The 18,265-nt window shown below is 53.5% G+C and overlaps 4 protein-coding genes across 4 annotated transcripts; 2 read left to right on the top strand and 2 right to left on the bottom strand.

Annotated features, from left to right (window-relative positions):
* Positions 1-6,694: 6,694 nt before the first annotated feature.
* Positions 6,695-13,360, top strand: PKS1 (polyketide synthase; the record flags this gene model as incomplete). The annotated part of the gene is made up of 3 exons (XM_064835120.1): positions 6,695-13,104; positions 13,156-13,230; positions 13,285-13,360. The coding sequence occupies 3 exons, from the start codon at positions 6,695-6,697 to the stop codon at positions 13,358-13,360; spliced, it is 6,561 nt and encodes a 2,186-aa protein (XP_064697055.1).
* Positions 13,361-14,407: 1,047 nt separating this feature from the next.
* On the top strand, positions 14,408-15,282 carry PRF1 (peptide chain release factor 1; the record flags this gene model as incomplete). The annotated part of the gene is made up of 6 exons (XM_064835119.1): positions 14,408-14,430; positions 14,482-14,607; positions 14,668-14,779; positions 14,837-14,935; positions 14,988-15,113; positions 15,166-15,282. The coding sequence occupies 6 exons, from the start codon at positions 14,408-14,410 to the stop codon at positions 15,280-15,282; spliced, it is 603 nt and encodes a 200-aa protein (XP_064697054.1).
* A 113-nt stretch (positions 15,283-15,395) lies between these two features.
* LTS14_002412 (uncharacterized protein) lies at positions 15,396-16,584 on the bottom strand (the record flags this gene model as incomplete). The annotated part of the gene is made up of 4 exons (XM_064835118.1): positions 15,396-15,892; positions 15,950-16,264; positions 16,312-16,517; positions 16,565-16,584. The coding sequence occupies 4 exons, from the start codon at positions 16,582-16,584 to the stop codon at positions 15,396-15,398; spliced, it is 1,038 nt and encodes a 345-aa protein (XP_064697053.1).
* A 543-nt stretch (positions 16,585-17,127) lies between these two features.
* LTS14_002411 (uncharacterized protein) lies at positions 17,128-18,183 on the bottom strand (the record flags this gene model as incomplete). The annotated part of the gene is made up of 1 exon (XM_064835117.1): positions 17,128-18,183. The coding sequence occupies one exon, from the start codon at positions 18,181-18,183 to the stop codon at positions 17,128-17,130; it is 1,056 nt and encodes a 351-aa protein (XP_064697052.1).
* Between the last annotated feature and the right edge of the window lie 82 nt (positions 18,184-18,265).

Below are 18,265 nucleotides of genomic sequence, written 5' to 3'. Positions count from 1 at the left end.
CGGTTGCAGGGACACGATAGTCACATGAAGCCAGTATCGAAGTTATGGTATCGTGGCAGCTCCAGATGCTTTGGATCGACTTAGGATCATTTTACTACGTTCAACTGATGTAGTGCTTCTCGTCAGCCACCGGACTTGGCAATGTTGTACAAGATCTGACGCTAGAACACTGCTGCATATGGTGCCGCACAATACTCCGACGTAGTAGCACAGATATCGTGTTGGTGGCACTTCCAAGCACCACGATAACTACCGATCGGAGACTTCACGTGGGCTATGCCACTGCTGTGGTCATTGTCCCCGATTGTAATACGGCATGGAGGACTTCTCGTATGGATCGGAGCATGACCATATCGTGTCCTCGGTGACCTACTTTGTAATGGCCCATGGGGACCGCCAGAGAAGCCACATTCAGCCGTCACGGTCCAAGGGACAGCTATTGAGGCGCCGAGTAGATCTGGCAGAGTGCTCCGATTCGCATTATGTGCGCCATCATGCCTACACGATTCCAAACCCTGCGGAGACTACTATTTTTTTCAGTGATGCATCGATGCTGACAAGTACACAGAGTACCGTGCAAGGCTCCTGTTATGCAGTCAGAATCAGTCTGTGAAGCAATACGGCCGCAGTTTCGGTCCATTCTCGATAATTCAAAAACACCGATACTGTGCAAGTAAGATACAAGCTGCCCTAGGATCTACATATTCAGCACACAGGTCGCTGCATGAAGAACGAAACATACCTTTGAGCTTTGCGCTTGCATATCTTCCTTTGACATATCCAGTAGCTTGATACTTCTAGGATCTCGCGGCTCCTCGTCGCTGCTCGCATCACAACATTGGTGAAAACGATCGTCGAAGAGAAAACCAGAGTCAAGCTCCGATGTGATTGATGTGCCGCCGATAGTGCTTGATTCGGCGTAGCATTTCGATGCAGCATTCGGCGTACAAGATTCGTCCATGCCACCTACTGACAAGGCGTCCACGATCTCAGCAACCCCTTGCTGCAATGGAGACGTAATGCTAGTCGAAGGGTTGTATGCTAGAGATGGAACAATGGTGTCTTGGTCATTGTCGCAGTCCTGATTGGGCCGCATAGCAGTGTTGACCAACAGCTAATTAGCACGAAGGTAGCGGCCCAGGACCTGTTGAAGGTCTCTCCAATCAGCTGCGTGGTCCTTGACCATCTGCAGTATCGCCGTCGTATCTGTTGCTGGATCTCGGTATGAGGAGCGGTCGGGCTTCACAAAGACGCTGGCTACCATGGAGATGCCATCCATGTTGATCAAAGCAGGTTGCTTGGTAGTAGTGTGAAGCGAGCGAACTCTATCCACATTCTGATCGAAGCACAGTGCGGCCGATCTGAAAAAGATCCCCAGCTCGTTCGGCGAGGTCTCGGTCATCTATTTCATGGAGTCTGCTCCCACTGCTCCCAAAGCTACGTCATCCGCTGCGTGCAAGACATATGCAAGTTAATGGACAAAGGCTTGGTGTTTGTCATCGTACAGCTCGCCGTACAGGTTATCGAAGCTCTTCGAATTGCAATTTACATCACAAAGTTGAGCAGGGGGTGCCATACATCTTCGTGTGTGGTCTCTTGCAGACACACGAGCTCAACCAAGTTGATCCGTCTGATCGCAGGCTGGAGAGCCCTTTGGGCTATCAGTGGGGGCACTTAGCATGCTCATGGCTGCTTGTGCTCCTTCCCTTGCAGTCTTCGATGGGGGCGTCTGTTCGCTATCTTCAAGGAGCTTTCCTAGGTCTATCGTGGGATTAGCCGTCGCGGATGCCCACCTTTCGACGGAAGACCGGAGTGAATGCTGTCTGTGTCATCGTGGCCCAAGCATGAGTAGGAAAGCCTGGCGTGGCGAGTCGAATGTGGTGTGAGCACTAGGCAGGTGGCTCTGGCTACTTTGAACCGCTTGGCCGGCAAGTGAAACCAGACTTTGATAGAGCCAGTTCCCATAGCAAGAACGATAGATAACTAACCAGCTGTAACGTCTTGCTGTATTGATGTGGCTAGAAATAAGAATCACAACATGCCCTTGATTCAATGGCTGCTGCTTGGGGACCTCTGCTCGAAGGTTGTCTCTAGATGCCGTTCTGGTCGTGGGGTCGAGCGATAGACGAAGAGACAAAAGGAGAATCGGTGGCCACGGTAACCATAATCTGAAGTTATGCCGTGATCGTGAGTCGCCTAAGGACAAACACACTTGCTAGGGTTAGTCCAGACGATACAACATGCACTTGACGGAGCAGGCACTGTGGGTACCCTTGGGAACGGGCCGAGCTAGACAAGCCATTCACGACCTTGTATGAGCTAAAGTACCATGCTGGGCCTCGTTGCGGACGTGAAAGTCCATAGCTGCTGTGGCCGCAGTGCTGTATAGTTGAGTGACAGCTCTAAAAGACGAGAAGGAAGAGAGCAGGAGAAAGGATTCAATTGCGAGGGACTTCCTCTACAACACTTAGTGCGAGCGTGCGTTTCGTAGACACTAAGCGACCGTAAGCGATGTCAGCGCTACAATTGTGCGCAAAATGACTGTCGCATGCCAAGACCAAAGTTAGGGAAATTATAGTGTCCTCGAGGAGCGCTTATACCTAGGAAGCTACTTAAGGCTCCTTACGCCGCGTTATAACGTATATTAAAAATAATAATACCTTTAACTCGAACTATTATTATAATCCTTACCCTTTTTAAGCCTTTATTAAGACGATAACTAGATATTTTAGGTGCAGGCGCTCCTCGAGGACACTACGCACCGTACAACTTTAGGTCTTAGCATGCGACAGTCATTTTGCGCACAATTGTAGCAGCAAGTGCGGAGGGATTCACTGCTGCAGTGTAATGATGCTGGACATGAGGGGAATGGAACGTAGCTGGTATGTCGATGTTCGAGTCTACAGGAAGCCCTGGACTGCCGCTCTATCGGATGGATCAGACTGTCGGGTCGAACCAATAGCTTGCTGGATGGGAACATCTGGTAAGTGGTCTCCAATTTGCCACGCAGACCTCAGGCTGCCAGGCTGCATTGTCGCCGATAGCGCTGTTAGCTTCGACTGCCTCGTACTCCGGTGACAAGAGCGGCGGCTGCTCGGCGGACGAGACTATCTCGGTACAGTCTGTTTGGAGGGCAGGCGTTCACCGAGCAGCGACAACATCCCGCCCTGATCTCCCAGATTTCCAATACATTCAAGACTGGCTTCTGGGCGCGATAGCGATGACGACACAGTCATTCTTTTCAACGATGCGAGATGTGTGAGTCGTGGAGATCGGAAGAGGAACCGAGTGATCTGATGGGCCGCGCAGACAGTCGACCGCAACCTACCGCAGTCAGTGGAACTTGCTGTGAGAGCGCCGTGCTGCAGCAGTGTTGAGATGTTGAAATAGACATATATCAGCTGCGGGAGGAGACTACGCAGAAGACACCACAGTCCTACCAACCAATTCGTCATTCTCAACTACCAGCATAGTCCCCCGGTCTGTATGCCATGAGCGGTCTTTCTCGACATGGCCTTGAACCATGCGTTCCTTAGGACCCGCATCTAGGGCTGGAACTCCCTTCTATATGGCCTCTAGCCACCGCAGTAATGACCAGCGTGATCTCCGCTAATAGTCGGCTATCCTGGAGGTTGTGCGGCGGTCGACAGAGCTACCTGCGAGCTGCTCGAGCGCTGCGCGCAGTCAAGTAACGCCTGCCTGGATCAGCTCCAATTTTGATGCCGTTTTTCAAGCTAGTAGACCAGCGAAGCAGATTGTTCGTGTGATGTCAAAGCCGCACATATCCATGTTGGTGACATCTCGGTCCGGATTAGGGAACAGTCCGTGTTCACTCTAATCAGTACTTCGTCAAGGGCCTATTGCGACAGACAAGCTACAATTTCACGTCCTTTTCTCTACCTCTCAGACTCAAAGATTTGTTGGAGTTGAATGTCTTGAGCCTGGACTGATGTGGTAGGCCAACGTGTAGCCTCACGAACGTTGGAAAAGAAACCAGATTTGAATGCGAGAGTAAGCTTACTGTTATGGTCGCAACCACAGGCTTGATCTCTGCCGGGCATGTAGCTCCGCCGAGGCCTCTGGATCATCTACGAGGAGTCTAGAGACTGACAGGGAGAATTGTGTCAGTTGAATGGTGTGCCAGGATTGCGGTGTCGCCTCTCGAGCGCAGCAGTCCAACCTCTATCACTGCTCTAGAGCTCGGAAAGTCGATGAACAAGACGACTGGGGACATCTGCACATTCTGGGTTCCCAACAAAACGGCCATGCGCGGTAGATAGGTCGACCTGATAGTAGAGCAAAATGGGTTGTCCAGGGTTAACAACAGGAATACGAGGATCTTTGCATCATGTCAAAAACTTTCGCCATTGCATTGCTGCGTTCGTGCCGGTGACGAACAGATGATGTCGAGGGCGATGCGCAAAACTTGACTCCAATTTCCGCTCCAAAGCTGGACTGCGTGAGTCGTCTGGGTAGATTTTGCTTGGTGAGACTGCATATTGATGCGTACAGTCTTCTCGTCCAGTACGTTGATGTACAGATCCATGTAGAAACCTTGAATATGCATGTCTTGTCGTCATCCGTGCGCGCTCTCGGAAGATGGGCCGACTTCACTCTTGTCATCGATTACCGGTTTGCATATACCCGCAAGATTAATATGCGACATGATCCAGCTGCAGTGAATGGGATACTGATCGATGACAGCGGAGAAGAAATGATATCCTGGAAAGCAGGCTCCAGGAGACATGGCTCAGGCAGTGATGTCGATCTGCGTAAGCCGCAAGTGCATCGCCGAATTCGTGGTAGATCCGCTATCAAGCATTCGTTGAGCGACTCCGTTCATCTGTGACCGGATATTGCCATTTCAATAGCTTGTTGAGACCAATGTACTCCTGGCTGCAGACTCCGGGCGAGGCATAGCGGCCGTTTTTCTCTATTTCTCTAACTGTCCCCTGAAGGCGCTGGCTGCCAACCCTCCTCACTATCGATAAGCATGTGCAAAACACTCTGCCGTCTCGGCCCCATACAGTGGAGATCTCGACTCGGACCGCAATGCACTGGCTGCGATTGCTGCGTCTCTACGATTCAAGTCTCCTGAATAGTTCTCGAGCAGTCCCACTTCTGACGATGCGGCTGCTGGTCTCACAAGTTCTTCCAGATATGGCTTCTGAACCCGCTGAGTTATTTACGCCACGGGACTAGGGCGGTGGCGGAAAGATCATTACTGCTACGATTCGCGCTGTGGCAGATAAGCTGTGTCAATCGTGGCATAGCGAGGAGACAGGCGGAGAAGAATCGATCCGGGATGCTAGAACATCGCTTGCTCAGGCTAGCGGACGAATTACTTGCCCCTTACCACTTTACGGCTGTGCTCACTACTCTCATGAAGCACGCGAGCATTATTGTTGGAATGTTCAGTGTGGGGCAATTTTAGGGCGGAGCCTTGCCAATTATTGTATGCATATGCGCATGGCGAAGACGCTGTCGGTCAGACGAGCAAATAAAGGCCCCATTTCCAAGCAGGCCTCAAGCCTCACCATTGGTCGTCGACGTCGCTACCATCGCCAAAGATGTTACAGATACGGGGGTGCTCTGGTGGTAAGCGCATAAGGCTGTGGACGATGGAGCGTTAGCCACGATACGTCCCAAAGTCTAAAGCTAGCGTGCGGCTGTACCGCTTCTATTCTTGCTTCCGCCAAGATTTCGAAGCGAAAGATCACCGCTGGCATTATTTGCAGCCCTGAGGAGCAAGGTGCGGAGTCCAGCAATGTAAGGGCTATGTTAGCTAATGCGTATTCGTGAGCAAGAGACGTAGCTATTTCATGCGTGCATGGAAAGCTATCCTTCGCCTATGTAGTGCTTACGAACCAGCTACAGGAGTACTTCCGGTGAGACGCAACGACTCGAGTCGATCGTTTGGCGGTACTGATCAGGGGGCTGAAAACAGTCTAGAAGATAAGGGCCCGGTCATCATCAATAATCGCAGGTTGGTGAATGGCCTGCAGTTGTACGATGAACTGCTGCATGTCCGGGTCAATGACGAGAGGATTCGAGTGTCGTGTTGAACAAGTGTAACGGTGGTATCTGAAATGCGCGTGGGCGGAGCTACAGCTTCTCGCAAAGGCGATCGGACTGCTGGTTAGTCGGATCTCCATCGGTCTTCAATCCTATCAATAGACGCTAGCTTGGCTGCAGGATCTCTCTCTCTTTCTCCCGAGCGGGTCAATGCTCTGCGCCATCATCCCCGTGTATCCAAAATGGGAGTTGCGCTCATCTTGAACCGCAGCTTGATCCGCCCTGACATCCCTATTGCAAACCCTGGTCCCTCATCGCTTCTCGGGAAGGTGCTGATACATAACGCTGCGTACCAACTCTCCTTGCCAGATCCCATCTTCCTCTCATCCGGAGTTCCGTCTCATCTTCCTGTTTGTCCAGTCAGTCTAGCCACCTGCCTGAACATCTCGTTGCATTGTCCTTCAAGCGTTTTCTCCTAACAACTGTCGACCTTGAGAACTTCCTCGCCAGGAGTCCTCACATCTCCTTAATCCGCTCCCTACCACATCGACCACACTACGATTAGCTTCTGTGACTAGCCACCACAGTCGATCTCACCGTCCAAATCGATCTACTACGATTTCACAACACTATTCAACCACTATATCCAGCATTTTAAAAAAGCATAGCAAACAACACAATGTCGAACGTCCTGCTTTTCGGCGACCAAACCGCCGAGCAGTATGCTCTATTGCACCGCATCATCCTTCGAAAGGAGAATGGTCTGGTTCGCAGCTTCATCGAGCGATGCTCTGTCGCTCTCCGAGAGGAGACCAAGCGACTTCCTCGCAGCCAGCGCGATGTCATTCCTGACTTCCTTACTGTCAACGACCTCGTCGAGGCCTACTACCAGAAGGGCCTGAAAGTGCCAATGCTTGAATCTGCATTTGTCACAATCACCCAGATCGGCCACTATCTCAGCTACTTCAGTGAGAACCCCAACGAGCTCCCTGCCACCAACAACACCCGCGTTCTTGGCCTCTGCACCGGCCTGATCGCTGCCTCTGCAGTGGTTTCCGCCAAGACTCTCCCAGAGCTCATGAGTCTGGGTGAGCAGTATGTCCGAATCTCATTCCGCTCTGGTGCGGTCGTCGATGCTACACGTGCCGCCTTGTCTCAGATTGGCGAGGAGAATGCTCCGTGGTCTACCATTGTGACCGGTACGACCGAGCAGGCAGCGAAAGAGGCGTTGAAAAAGTTCCACAAGGAGGCTGGCATTGGTCGGTCCAGCCAGGCTTATGTTTCCGCTGTCTCCGTCATGGCCATCACCATTTCTGGCCCTCCTACCACCGTCAAGCGTTTCTTCGAGGAGTCCTCTGCTCTCTCCAAGAACCACCGCGTGCCGATTCCAGTCTATGGAGCTTACCACGCCGAGCACCTTTACAGCCAGGCTGCCTTCGACAAGATCTTTGACGCCGACCTCTCCGCTGAGCTCAAGAAGCACCAGCCAGCCTCTGTGGTCCACTCTTCCTCCACCGGCAAGGCCATAGTAGCTAAGGATGCTCTGGAGCTCGCCAAGACTGCCGTTTCTGAGATGCTCCAGCTCCCAGTCCGCTGGGACCATCTTCTCGAGGAGACCGTTTCCCAAATGTCCTCTAACAAGGGACCGGCCAAGATCTTCGCTATCGGTGTCAGCAATGTCTCCAACAGTCTCGTCTCCGCCCTCAAGGCTGGCGGCAAGGCCGACGTCTCCACGGTTGACGAGCGTGCTCTGCCAGAGGGTCAGAGTGACACAAAGGGCCGCACTCAAAACGACAAGATCGCCATTGTCGGCCTAGCCGGTCGTTACCCAAACGCTGCCAACACCGAGGCCTTGTGGGACCTGCTTATGAAGGGCTTGGACGTCCACCGCAGGATTCCAGCTGATCGCTTTGATGCTGATGCTCACTGCGATCCTTCCGGCAAGGGCAGAAACAAGTCACACACCCCATTCGGTTGCTTCATTGATGAGCCCGGTCTTTTTGACCCTCGCTTCTTCAACATGTCTCCTCGTGAGGCTGCCCAAACCGACCCTATGGGCCGACTTGCCCTCGTTACTGCCTACGAGGCTTTGGAGATGTCTGGTTACGTGCCGAACCGCACTCCATCCACCAAGCTCCACCGTGTGGGTACTTTCTACGGTCAGACTTCCGACGATTGGCGTGAAATCAATGCCGCTCAGAACGTCGACACCTACTACATTACCGGTGGTGTACGTGCATTTGCTCCTGGCCGCATTAACTACTACTTCAAGTTCTCCGGTCCTTCTTACTCTGTCGACACTGCTTGCTCCTCGTCCCTCGCTGCTATCCAGCTTGCCTGCACTTCCCTCTGGGCTGGTGACTGCGACACTGCCTGCGCTGGTGGTCTCAACGTCTTGACCAACCCCGACATTTTCTCTGGCCTGTCCAAGGGTCAGTTCTTGTCCAAGACTGGTTCCTGCAAGACCTACGACAACAATGCCGATGGTTACTGCCGTGGTGATGCTTGCGGTACCGTCATCCTGAAGCGCTACGAGGATGCTATCGCTGACAAGGATGTTATCATGGGTTGCATTCTTGGTGCCGCTACCAATCACTCCGCCGAGGCGGTATCTATCACTCATCCTCACGCCGGCGCTCAGGAGTTCCTGTACAAGCGTGTCTTGGCCAACTGCGGCATTGACGCCCACGAGATCTCCTACATCGAGATGCACGGGACTGGCACCCAGGCAGGTGACGGTATTGAGATGACTTCTGTCACCAACGTCTTTGCTCCCCGCCACCGCCAGCGCAAGCCCGAGCAGACTGTCCACCTTGGTGCCATCAAGGCCAACGTCGGTCACGCCGAGGCTGCCTCCGGCGTGAACTCTCTTACCAAGGTCTTGCTGATGATGAAGCATCACAAAATCCCGGCCAACGTTGGTATCAAGGGCGAGATGAATAAGACCTTCCCAGCGGATTTGATCGACCGCAACGTTCACATCTCCACCAAGATGGTCCCATGGCCTCGCAAGGGTGCTGAGAAGCGCAAGGTTTTCCTCAACAACTTCTCGGCTGCCGGTGGCAACACTGCGCTTCTGGTCGAAGATGGTCCTCTCCGCGAGGCACCGACTGGTACCGATCCACGCAGCACCGTCCCGGTGACCGTGACTGCCCGATCGATCGCCTCGCTGAAGCGCAACATCGAAAATCTCCAGCAGTACTTGAAGGACAACCAGGAGACCACTCTCCCATCTTTCTCCTACACCCTGACTGCTCGTCGTATTCAGCACAACTACCGCATTGCCTTCCCTCTTGACCAGATCAGCAAGGCTGCCGATGCTCTCCAGGCCCAGGTAAAGGAGACTTACAGCCCAGTAGCCATGGTCCCAACCAAGGTTGCTTTCTGCTTCACCGGCCAGGGCTCGCAGTACACTGGTCTCGGCCAGAAGCTTTACCAGGACCTCCAGAGCTTCCGTGACGACATCAATCAGCTCAACAACCTCGCCGTCCTTCAAGGACTGCCGGGCTTTCTGGAGATTGTCGAGGGCGCTGATGTCCAGACTTTGTCTCCCGTCAAGGTCCAGCTCGGCATGGCCTGTATTCAGGTCGCTCTTGCACGCATGTGGTCGTCCTGGGGCATCACTCCAGCTGCGGTCATTGGTCACAGCTTGGGCGAATATGCTGCTCTCCACGTGGCTGGTGTCATCTCTGCTTCTGACATGGTTCTCCTTGTCGGTCGCCGTGCCGAGCTCCTCGTCCGTGATTGCACTCCCCACACTCACGGCATGTTGGCAGTCAAGGGCAGCGCTGAGGCTATCCGCAATACTCTCGGCAGCAAGATGACTGAGATTGCTTGCATCAACGGTCCAGAGGAGACCGTACTATGCGGCAGCGGCGATGTTGTGACTGCCGCTAACGAGGCCCTCACCACCAAAGGCTTTAAGGCTACGAAGCTCAATGTGCCATTCGCATTCCACAGCGCCCAGGTCGACCCGATACTTGAGCCATTCAAGGCTCTTGCCTCATCAGTCACCTTCAACAAGCCATCCGTCCCGGTCCTGTCCCCTCTCGAGGGTGAGATCATCCGCGAGGCTGGCATTATTGGCCCAGCTTACCTCGCTCGCCACGCCCGCGAGACCGTCAACTTCTGGACTGCCCTCACCAGCGGCCAGAAGAACAAGGTGTTCGATGAGAAGACTGCATGGCTCGAGGTTGGTGCCCACCCAGTCTGCTCTGGTATGGTCAAGGCTTCCATTGGCGCCACTGTCACCGCTCCATCCCTCCGCCGTGGTGAGGATGCTTGGAAGACTATTGCCAATAGCATGTGCACTCTGTTCACCGCTGGTGTGAACATGAACTTTGACGAGTACCACCGCGAGTTCAACGATGCGCAGGAGCTTCTCCACCTGCCTACCTACTCTTTCGACAACAAGAAGTACTGGTTGGATTACACGAACAACTGGACTCTCACTAAAGGTTTGGCACCCGAGATCAAGGAGGTCATGGTCGAGAGCCAGGGCGGTGCCAAGGCCGCTCCAGCTGTCGAGTTGCCAGCCAAGCGCCTCTCTACCTCTTGCCAGAGGGTTGTTGCCGAGAACTTCAATGGCAACACTGGCTCCGTCACCATCCAGAGCAACTTGGCCGATCCCAAGCTCTACCCAGTCGTCTGTGGCCACATGGTCAACAACGCGGCCCTGTGCCCATCCTCTCTGTATGCCGACATGGCTCTTACCGTGGCCGACTACATGTGGAAGCAGATGCGTCCTGGCACTGAGACCCCCGGGTACAATGTCTGCAACATGGAGGTACCCAAGCCTCTGATTGCCCAGATTCCTCAGCCAGCTGAGGGCCAGCATGTCCAGATGGAGGCGACTGCTGATCTCGATAACATGACCTTGAACCTCAAGTTCCGCAGTGTTCAGCCAAATGGCCAAAAGATTGCCGACCACGCTCACTGCATTGTACGCTTCGAGGACAAGGCTGCCTGGGCTGATGAGTGGTCTCGCTACAACTACATGGTGCAGGCACAGATCGAGCTCCTCAACTCCAAGACCCAGACTGGTGGTGCTCACAAAGTCCAACGTGGCATGGCTTACAAGCTGTTCAAGGCTCTGGTCAACTACGATGACAAGTATCGCGGCATGTCCGAGGTCGTCCTCGCCAGTGGCCAGACTGAGGCCTCTGCCACCCTCGACTTCCCGACTACGCCCAACGATGGTGACTTCTACTGCTCGCCATACCATATCGACGGCTCTTGCCACATCTCCGGCTTCATTGTCAACGCCTCCGACATGGTTGACTCTGATCAAAACGTCTACATCTCCCATGGCTGGGGTGCCATGAAGTTCTCTCGTCCTCTCACTGCCGGCATGAAGCTCCGCAACTATGTTCGCATGCAGCCTCAGCCTGGCAACGTCTCCCAGGGAGATGTCTACATCATGGAGGGCAACGAGATCATCGCTGTCTGCGAGCGCATCAAGTTCCAGCAGATCCCTCGCCGTGTGCTCAACACTTTCTTGCCACCAAACAAGGGCTCTGCCGCTCAGGCTGCCCCACAAAAGGCCGCTCCTGCTCTCGCTCCTGCCTCTGTCGCTCGCGCCGCACCTGCGTCATACAAGCCTGTCGCTGCTCCGACCAAGGCTGCTGCACCAGCACCTAAGGCACCCAAGGTCAAGAAGGCACCCGCGCCCAAGAAGGCCGCTGGTGGTCTCATCAGCAAGGTCATGAAGATCCTGGCCAAGGAGACTGAGGTCGACGAGGCCGAGCTTGTTGATGATGCTCACTTCGAGAACCTTGGTGTCGACTCTCTTCTGTCCTTGACCATCTCTGCCATCTTCCGTGAAGAGCTCGACATGGAGATCAGCTCCACTCTTTTCACTGACTACCCATCTGTCGGTGACATGAAGAAGTACTTTGCTCAGTTCGACAACGGCTCTGCTGCCGCTGCTCCTGAGGAGGAAGAGGAGGACAGCGATCAAGACTCGATGCCTGCCACAGATGTGCCAACGCCCATGGAGAATGGCTCCACACCAGCTAGCTCTGCCCCAAGCTCTGCCCCAAGCGATGCTGGCAAGCCTGAGGTCGACTCGCCAACCCGGGAAAGCCTTCCAGAGATTGGTGATGTCAGCCTCGCCCGACACATCGTCGCCCAGGAGATGGGTGTTGACATTGCTGAGGTGACTGACGATGCTGAGCTCGCTGAGATGGGTATGGACTCGCTCATGAGCTTGACCATTCTCGGTGAGCTCCGTGAGAAGACTGGTGTCGATCTTCCAAGCACATTCTTGACCACCAACCCAACGATCAAGGACATTGAAGATGCTCTCGGTATGCGCCCCAAGGCCAAGGCCGCAGCAGCCCCAAAAGCCGCTGCGACCAAGGCAGCCCCTCAGTCTTCCGGAAAACAGACTGACATGCACGAGGTCTCCGCACGGCTAGCAGCCATCAATAAAACCGACATCTCCAACTTCCCCGCCGCCACTTCTGTGCTTCTCCAAGGCAACGCGAAGTCCGCCACCAAGAAGATCTTCTTCTTGCCTGACGGTTCCGGCTCCGCTACCAGCTACGTTTCCATCCCCAATATCGGCTCCGACACTTGCGCTTACGGCCTCAACTGCCCCTTCATGAAGAACCCCGCAGCATGGGAGGCCAATATCGAGGTGATCTCGCTCGTCTACTTGGCCGAGATCAAGCGCCGTCAACCAAAGGGTCCTTACATCATCGGCGGTTGGTCCGCCGGTGGTGTGCTCGCCTACGCCGTTGCTCAAGCGCTTTTGGCTGCGAACGAGAAGGTTGAGAAGCTCCTGCTTCTTGACTCTCCCTGCCCAGTCAACCTCGATCCCCTCCCAGTCCGTCTTCACGTGTTCTTCAATGAGATCGGTCTTCTCGGTACCGGCGACCCCAGCAAGACGCCTAAGTGGCTCTTGCCTCATTTCTCCGCCGCTATCCGACAGCTCTCAGACTACGATCCCAAGCCATCAATTGGCCCGGTCCCAACCTACGCCATCTGGTGTAGGGAAGGTGTTGCCGGTAACCCCGGTGACCCTCGTCCACCACCAGCTGAGGAGGAGGACCCCGCGCCAATGAAGTGGCTTCTCAACCACCGGACGTAAGTGCAGATCTCTTCACAACCACAAGAACAATGCTAATTGGTATCTAGTGACTTTTCTTCCAATGGTTGGGATCAACTCTGCGGTCTTCAGAACATGAAGTTTGGGGTTATGGGAGGCAACCAGTAAGTTTATCTTGGGGCAAAAGGACGTGTAATACCGGACTAACATACTCTCAGTTTCTCCATGATGAAGGATCCACACGCGACCGATCTTGGACGATTGATCAGAACTGGTTTGGACTGGAATGCATAAACGATGGACATCGCTTTTACCTTGAAACTACTTTCGTCGAAGCACACAGATGATGGCAGGGAAGGACACTCCAATACCTTGGCCGGTGTGACGACGACCTTTCCCTTCGCCAGATACAACAACACTTTACTATAATACAACATGGGCGTCACTTGCTACGGATCTGATGCATTGTTTGGAGCTACTACAGGATAGATATGAGCGTTTGCATTTGGGAGATGAGCTCCAATCGTTTGGTTTGTCGCGACTATTGTATAGTGCGAGATGTTTGTCATTCGAATGACGTTGTCGTTGCTGCTAGGATATACCATGGGTGGCCCCCTGTTATTGATTCGTATGTAGCGTACAATAAATTGTACAATAGTCCATCTTGATCGTCATTGTCAAATTTTTCCGCATCTCTCGCACCGACTCGTCTCTATCGTTCGCCATCCTTCTGTTGTCCAGCGTACACTGTATTTCGAACAGCAGTCAACAATGGTAAGCACTAGTCATTCGATGGCCGTTGACGGGCGAGCTTGTCAATGTCGGCTGGGGAAAAGCCATACTCTCGGCCAGTTGACGTACAGCGTTGACGTGCATGTGTACGTATTTCGCTTCGCAACCACACCCTGGCGTTCCTTACTGCCGATATCATGGCAGCCTCGCGAAGGTCAGCTGTTTGCATAACATGACGTCTCTGGCCAACCTGGTCTCCGTATGGTGAAGTGGCGAGCTGAGCCAAGGGTCGTTCGGGAAATGTGTCCCCGTTCGTTCGTGCAGAAACGAACCTTGGAACGAACTATCGACATACTTGCTTCCATGCCGTCAAGAGTGTATTACATGATAAGCTATTGGTTGATGGAGCTAGCACGATGCAGCTTTACGTGGTTGAAGCATGTCACCAATTGACGCCAATGCACAGCCAGCCGCCACAGCCGTGCACTTTTTACTGCTACAGAGCACACCTGTGGCGCAAACGCTCGGCACGCAAGTTTCACGTGCCAGTACATTTTCGGGCTCACGAGCATAACAATATAGTTTAGTGCCATATGGCAACATTACGACATGACTGAAGCTGCGAAGAACATGTACGCCTTTCCCCAATTAGAGGAAACTCCAGCAGACTGATCCATTCTTAGCGGCAAGAATGCGCCAACAAACCCTCGAGGTATACCATTCGCACCCTTCGTGGACAGAGTAGAGGACTATGTCAACTCCAGAGATGATGTCGAGAGCTGTCTCCGAAGCTTCCAGGAGATGATTTCGTGAGCGAAGATCATGTCACTCAACATACCCCTACCGATACTGATTCGGACCTCTTATAGCAAATATCAGTTCATGGAGTCCAATACCCAAAAACGTGCTCTCGGCCTGAACGACAAGTTACCGGATATTTCGAAGACCCTTGACACTGTCCGCTTTCTCAAGTCGCGGAAGGTAGGCATAGATATTTGATATCTGAAAAGCTCGAACTACGTACTGACCAGACTCTAGGAGGATGGCGAACCCCTCGAATCGTTCTTCGAGCTGAACGACACACTCTATGCGAAAGCCGAAGTACCTCGGACAGAGGAGGTCTACTTATGGCTCGGTGTAAGTCATGGTAGCCGTTCAGCGAGGCACAAGTACTGACTACGTTTTTCAGGCCAACATAATGCTCTCCTATCCTCTGACCGAGGCGGAGACATTACTGCAGTCCAAATACGAGGCTGCCAAGTCTTCCTTAGCAAACTGTGAAGAGGACCTCGACTTCCTGCGCGAGCAGATTACTGTAAGACAAAGATGCTCATACATTCCAACACGGAAAGCTGACCACGTATCAGACTATGGAGGTGGCCACAGCACGAGTTTACAACTGGGATGTGAATGAGCGAAGAAAGGAGAAGTCGAAAGGTGATGGCGCTGCGAATGGCGGCAGCAAGAACGGGCCAGATGGCTAATTACATGAGTACTTCTCTTGCGTTGCTCCTGGTGGCATCGATATCAAGCATGGCCTCTGAACGTATCTGCTGGAGTAGCAGTACTCTCTTGCAAGAATGGCTCTGCTGCCACATTATACCTTGACACTAAGACGTTCGTGCTCCTCCTTCACGATATTGACACTGTCCTCGAAGATCGAAGGCCTCGTTGGTTCACACCCCAGCACCTTCCTCGCCCTCTCGGCCTTGCCTCGAGAGTTCAGACCCCAACTCACAGCCTCGAACCCAGCCTGATCCAGCGCCGCCTGCTTCGAAAGATCCTGCTTCTCCAACTTCCCCACAAACCCGGCCTTCTCGGCCTCGTGGGCGATCTTCTCCGCCAGCTCCGTCCAGACGTGCTCCCCATTTTCGACCAGGTAGTAGCCTTTTGGACCCCAGATCTCCTCGTCGAGTCGCTTTGCGGCGGCGGCTTTGGTGAGAAGGAGGAAAAGTTCTGCTAGGTCTGCGACGTGGATGTGGTTCCAGCGAGCTTTGCCTGATCCTACGACGGGAATATACTTGGAGGTCAGCATCAATTTGGTCATCTCGTAGACTTGTCGTCCGCGGTCGGAAGCTGGGCCTCTCTCTTTGCCTGTACCACAAGTCAGTACTTGTCCTAATTCTCGCTCCCCATCTACGCTTGCCATACCATAGATAGTAGGCGGACACAACAGCGCAGTCTTCACTACGTCCCCGTGCTTCTCAGCGGTCTCCAGCACGATCTTGTCGACATTTCGATGGAAAGCACTATCCGGTAAGTGTGTGAGCTCTTCCACGCCACTCCAGTCGTTATACTCCTTATCGTCATGTTCTCCCAGACGATCTTCTTCGGCATCTTTGTACGTCAGTATGCCACTGCCGCCGGTGTGAAGCCAGAAACCTGGGTTCTCCTTGGTGTGGCCTTTCACTAGTCCAGCTGCGATGGCTTTGGCTGCGCCTTCGTGGTCTGAGGCGTCGGCAGCGTCTGCGAAGTGTCAGTTTTGGGCTCGTTCGGTATAAAGCAAGACTCACGCAGGACGACGTCCGCTTCAGAAGCTTGTTGCTCAAGCAGAGAAGAGTTCTCCAGGTCGCCAATGACAATGTTGACTTTGGGCAAGGCTTTCTTAACAATATCCGCTTTTTCTCGTGTGCGGATCAGGAGAGTGTACTCGTATTCTGGATGTTTCTCATAAATATGGTGGATGGCATCACCAGCGATATAGCCAGTGGCCCCAGTACTGTGAACATCAGCGGTGATCTCTTTCGAGATTGGGAACAGGCATACACGAAAACTTTCACAGCCATAATTCTCTTGTGTTGGTCGTTTGACAAGGGCTAGGAAGAATCTATATCATACAATCCTCTTCTCTACTCGCACCTTCTGTTCGGTTATATGCTCAATCGTCAATCAGCGTCACCAAGCCTTGGCATAAAACCTTCCGCGGAAAACCATGTCTCCACCTCTCGTTGTTGCCACAACTTGCTAATGGTTCATCCGGCGAGAGAGAGGTCGTTACTCGATTCTTCGGAGAATCTGTCAATGTCACAAAACCAGAACATGTCCTCCATGCTGTTCAGCAACGACCCTGACTTCAAGAGATGGCATGGTAGGGGGCGCAAATGTCAAATAACGTTCGTGCATGAAGGTATTTACGGTCGTCTGACTATTGAAATGGAGCCAGATGCCTCGCTCACCTGCTCGCCGTCCGTGACATCACCTACACCAGTATTGTCCATTACAGCCCAGAGCCATCGACATACCAATTCTCACCCTGCTTACAGATACAATGCCAAAGACCGACCCTCTCGTCACACAACCCGCAGCATGGAAAGTCTTCCTCATGAGTCCTACAACCCCATAAACTCCTTCAAACGCTTCCGCAAAACATCATCATCCGCAGTATCCACAACAGACGCTGCAGCAGTAAGTGCGTTGTCTGGATCAAGCCCTGTCGAAAACTCAGGCGTTGACCAGAAGTCGCCTGCAATTTTTGCGAAAGGTCGATAGCCAGAAGGACTGACGTCGAGCATTGCAGCAGTGCCGTCGCCAACCAGACTGCCCGCAGCGCCATCGCCATCGCCACTACTAGACTGGAACACCTCCCCAATCAACCTGCTCTGTTTCGTGGCGGTCTGTGCACGAGGTGCTGCCCGCTTCCGCTTCTTGGGTGCTGGCTGCTCCGCAGGACTCGCGTATCTGTCCGGTGGCGTAGAAGGCCGCTCGCTGAGCGCAGCTGCAACGACTCGAGGCGGGCTATCCTGATTCCCAGCCTCCGTCGACGGTTCGAAGACAACATGATGAAAAGGTCCAGTCTTGATTCCCTCGCAGCCAGCACACTTCCTCGCCAGCTCCTGACCATCCACAATCTGACCGCATGCACACTTCATGCCAACCTCCCCATCTGCCGCAACATGCTTCCGTTGCTCCACCGCGAGCTCCGTAGCCGCAGAGATCCGCTGGACTTTGCAGAAAGCACACTGTACACCTAGGATAGCAAGGGCACAGGTACAGCCATCCATCTCGATGACGATCTGGAGACCTTCTGCCGTGACCGTCAGGACACCGCAGCTGATACCACAGGTCGTACACATAGGCAACAACGCCGTCTTCTCCAACACGCTGTCGTCGAAGATAGCCATCGCGACAGGTCCAGAAGGCTTGCCCTTCGTCTTCTTCGTCCTGTCCGTCTTGGTCGAGTTGACGAGATCGTTTAGCATGCTCTTGTGGTAAAGACAGGCTCTCGAGCCAGGTGGAAGACCTCTGCTTAGAGTCTCACGGGCTTGCTGCACGGCTTCAGGCCCTGCCTCGCGGTTCTGATATCCGAGGACGGCGACAGAGGCAAGCTGGGCGCAGATACATGCCTCTGGCCACCAGCTGTCGCAGAGGGAGCATTGCTGCGCCATGTTCTCTGCTAGCAATGGCTATGGTCCGTCTTTTGGGGATACCCTGGTATAGTCCTCTGCTTGGAGAAGTGGAGGAGATCTT

The sequence above is a fragment of the Recurvomyces mirabilis genome (genome assembly GCF_035927965.1).
Source record: "Recurvomyces mirabilis strain CCFEE 5264 chromosome Unknown scaffold_5, whole genome shotgun sequence".
Taxonomy (NCBI): domain Eukaryota; kingdom Fungi; phylum Ascomycota; class Dothideomycetes; order Mycosphaerellales; family Teratosphaeriaceae; genus Recurvomyces; species Recurvomyces mirabilis.
Note: the sequence above shows the minus strand (reverse complement) of the source record. Positions and strands in the feature narration are given on the sequence as shown.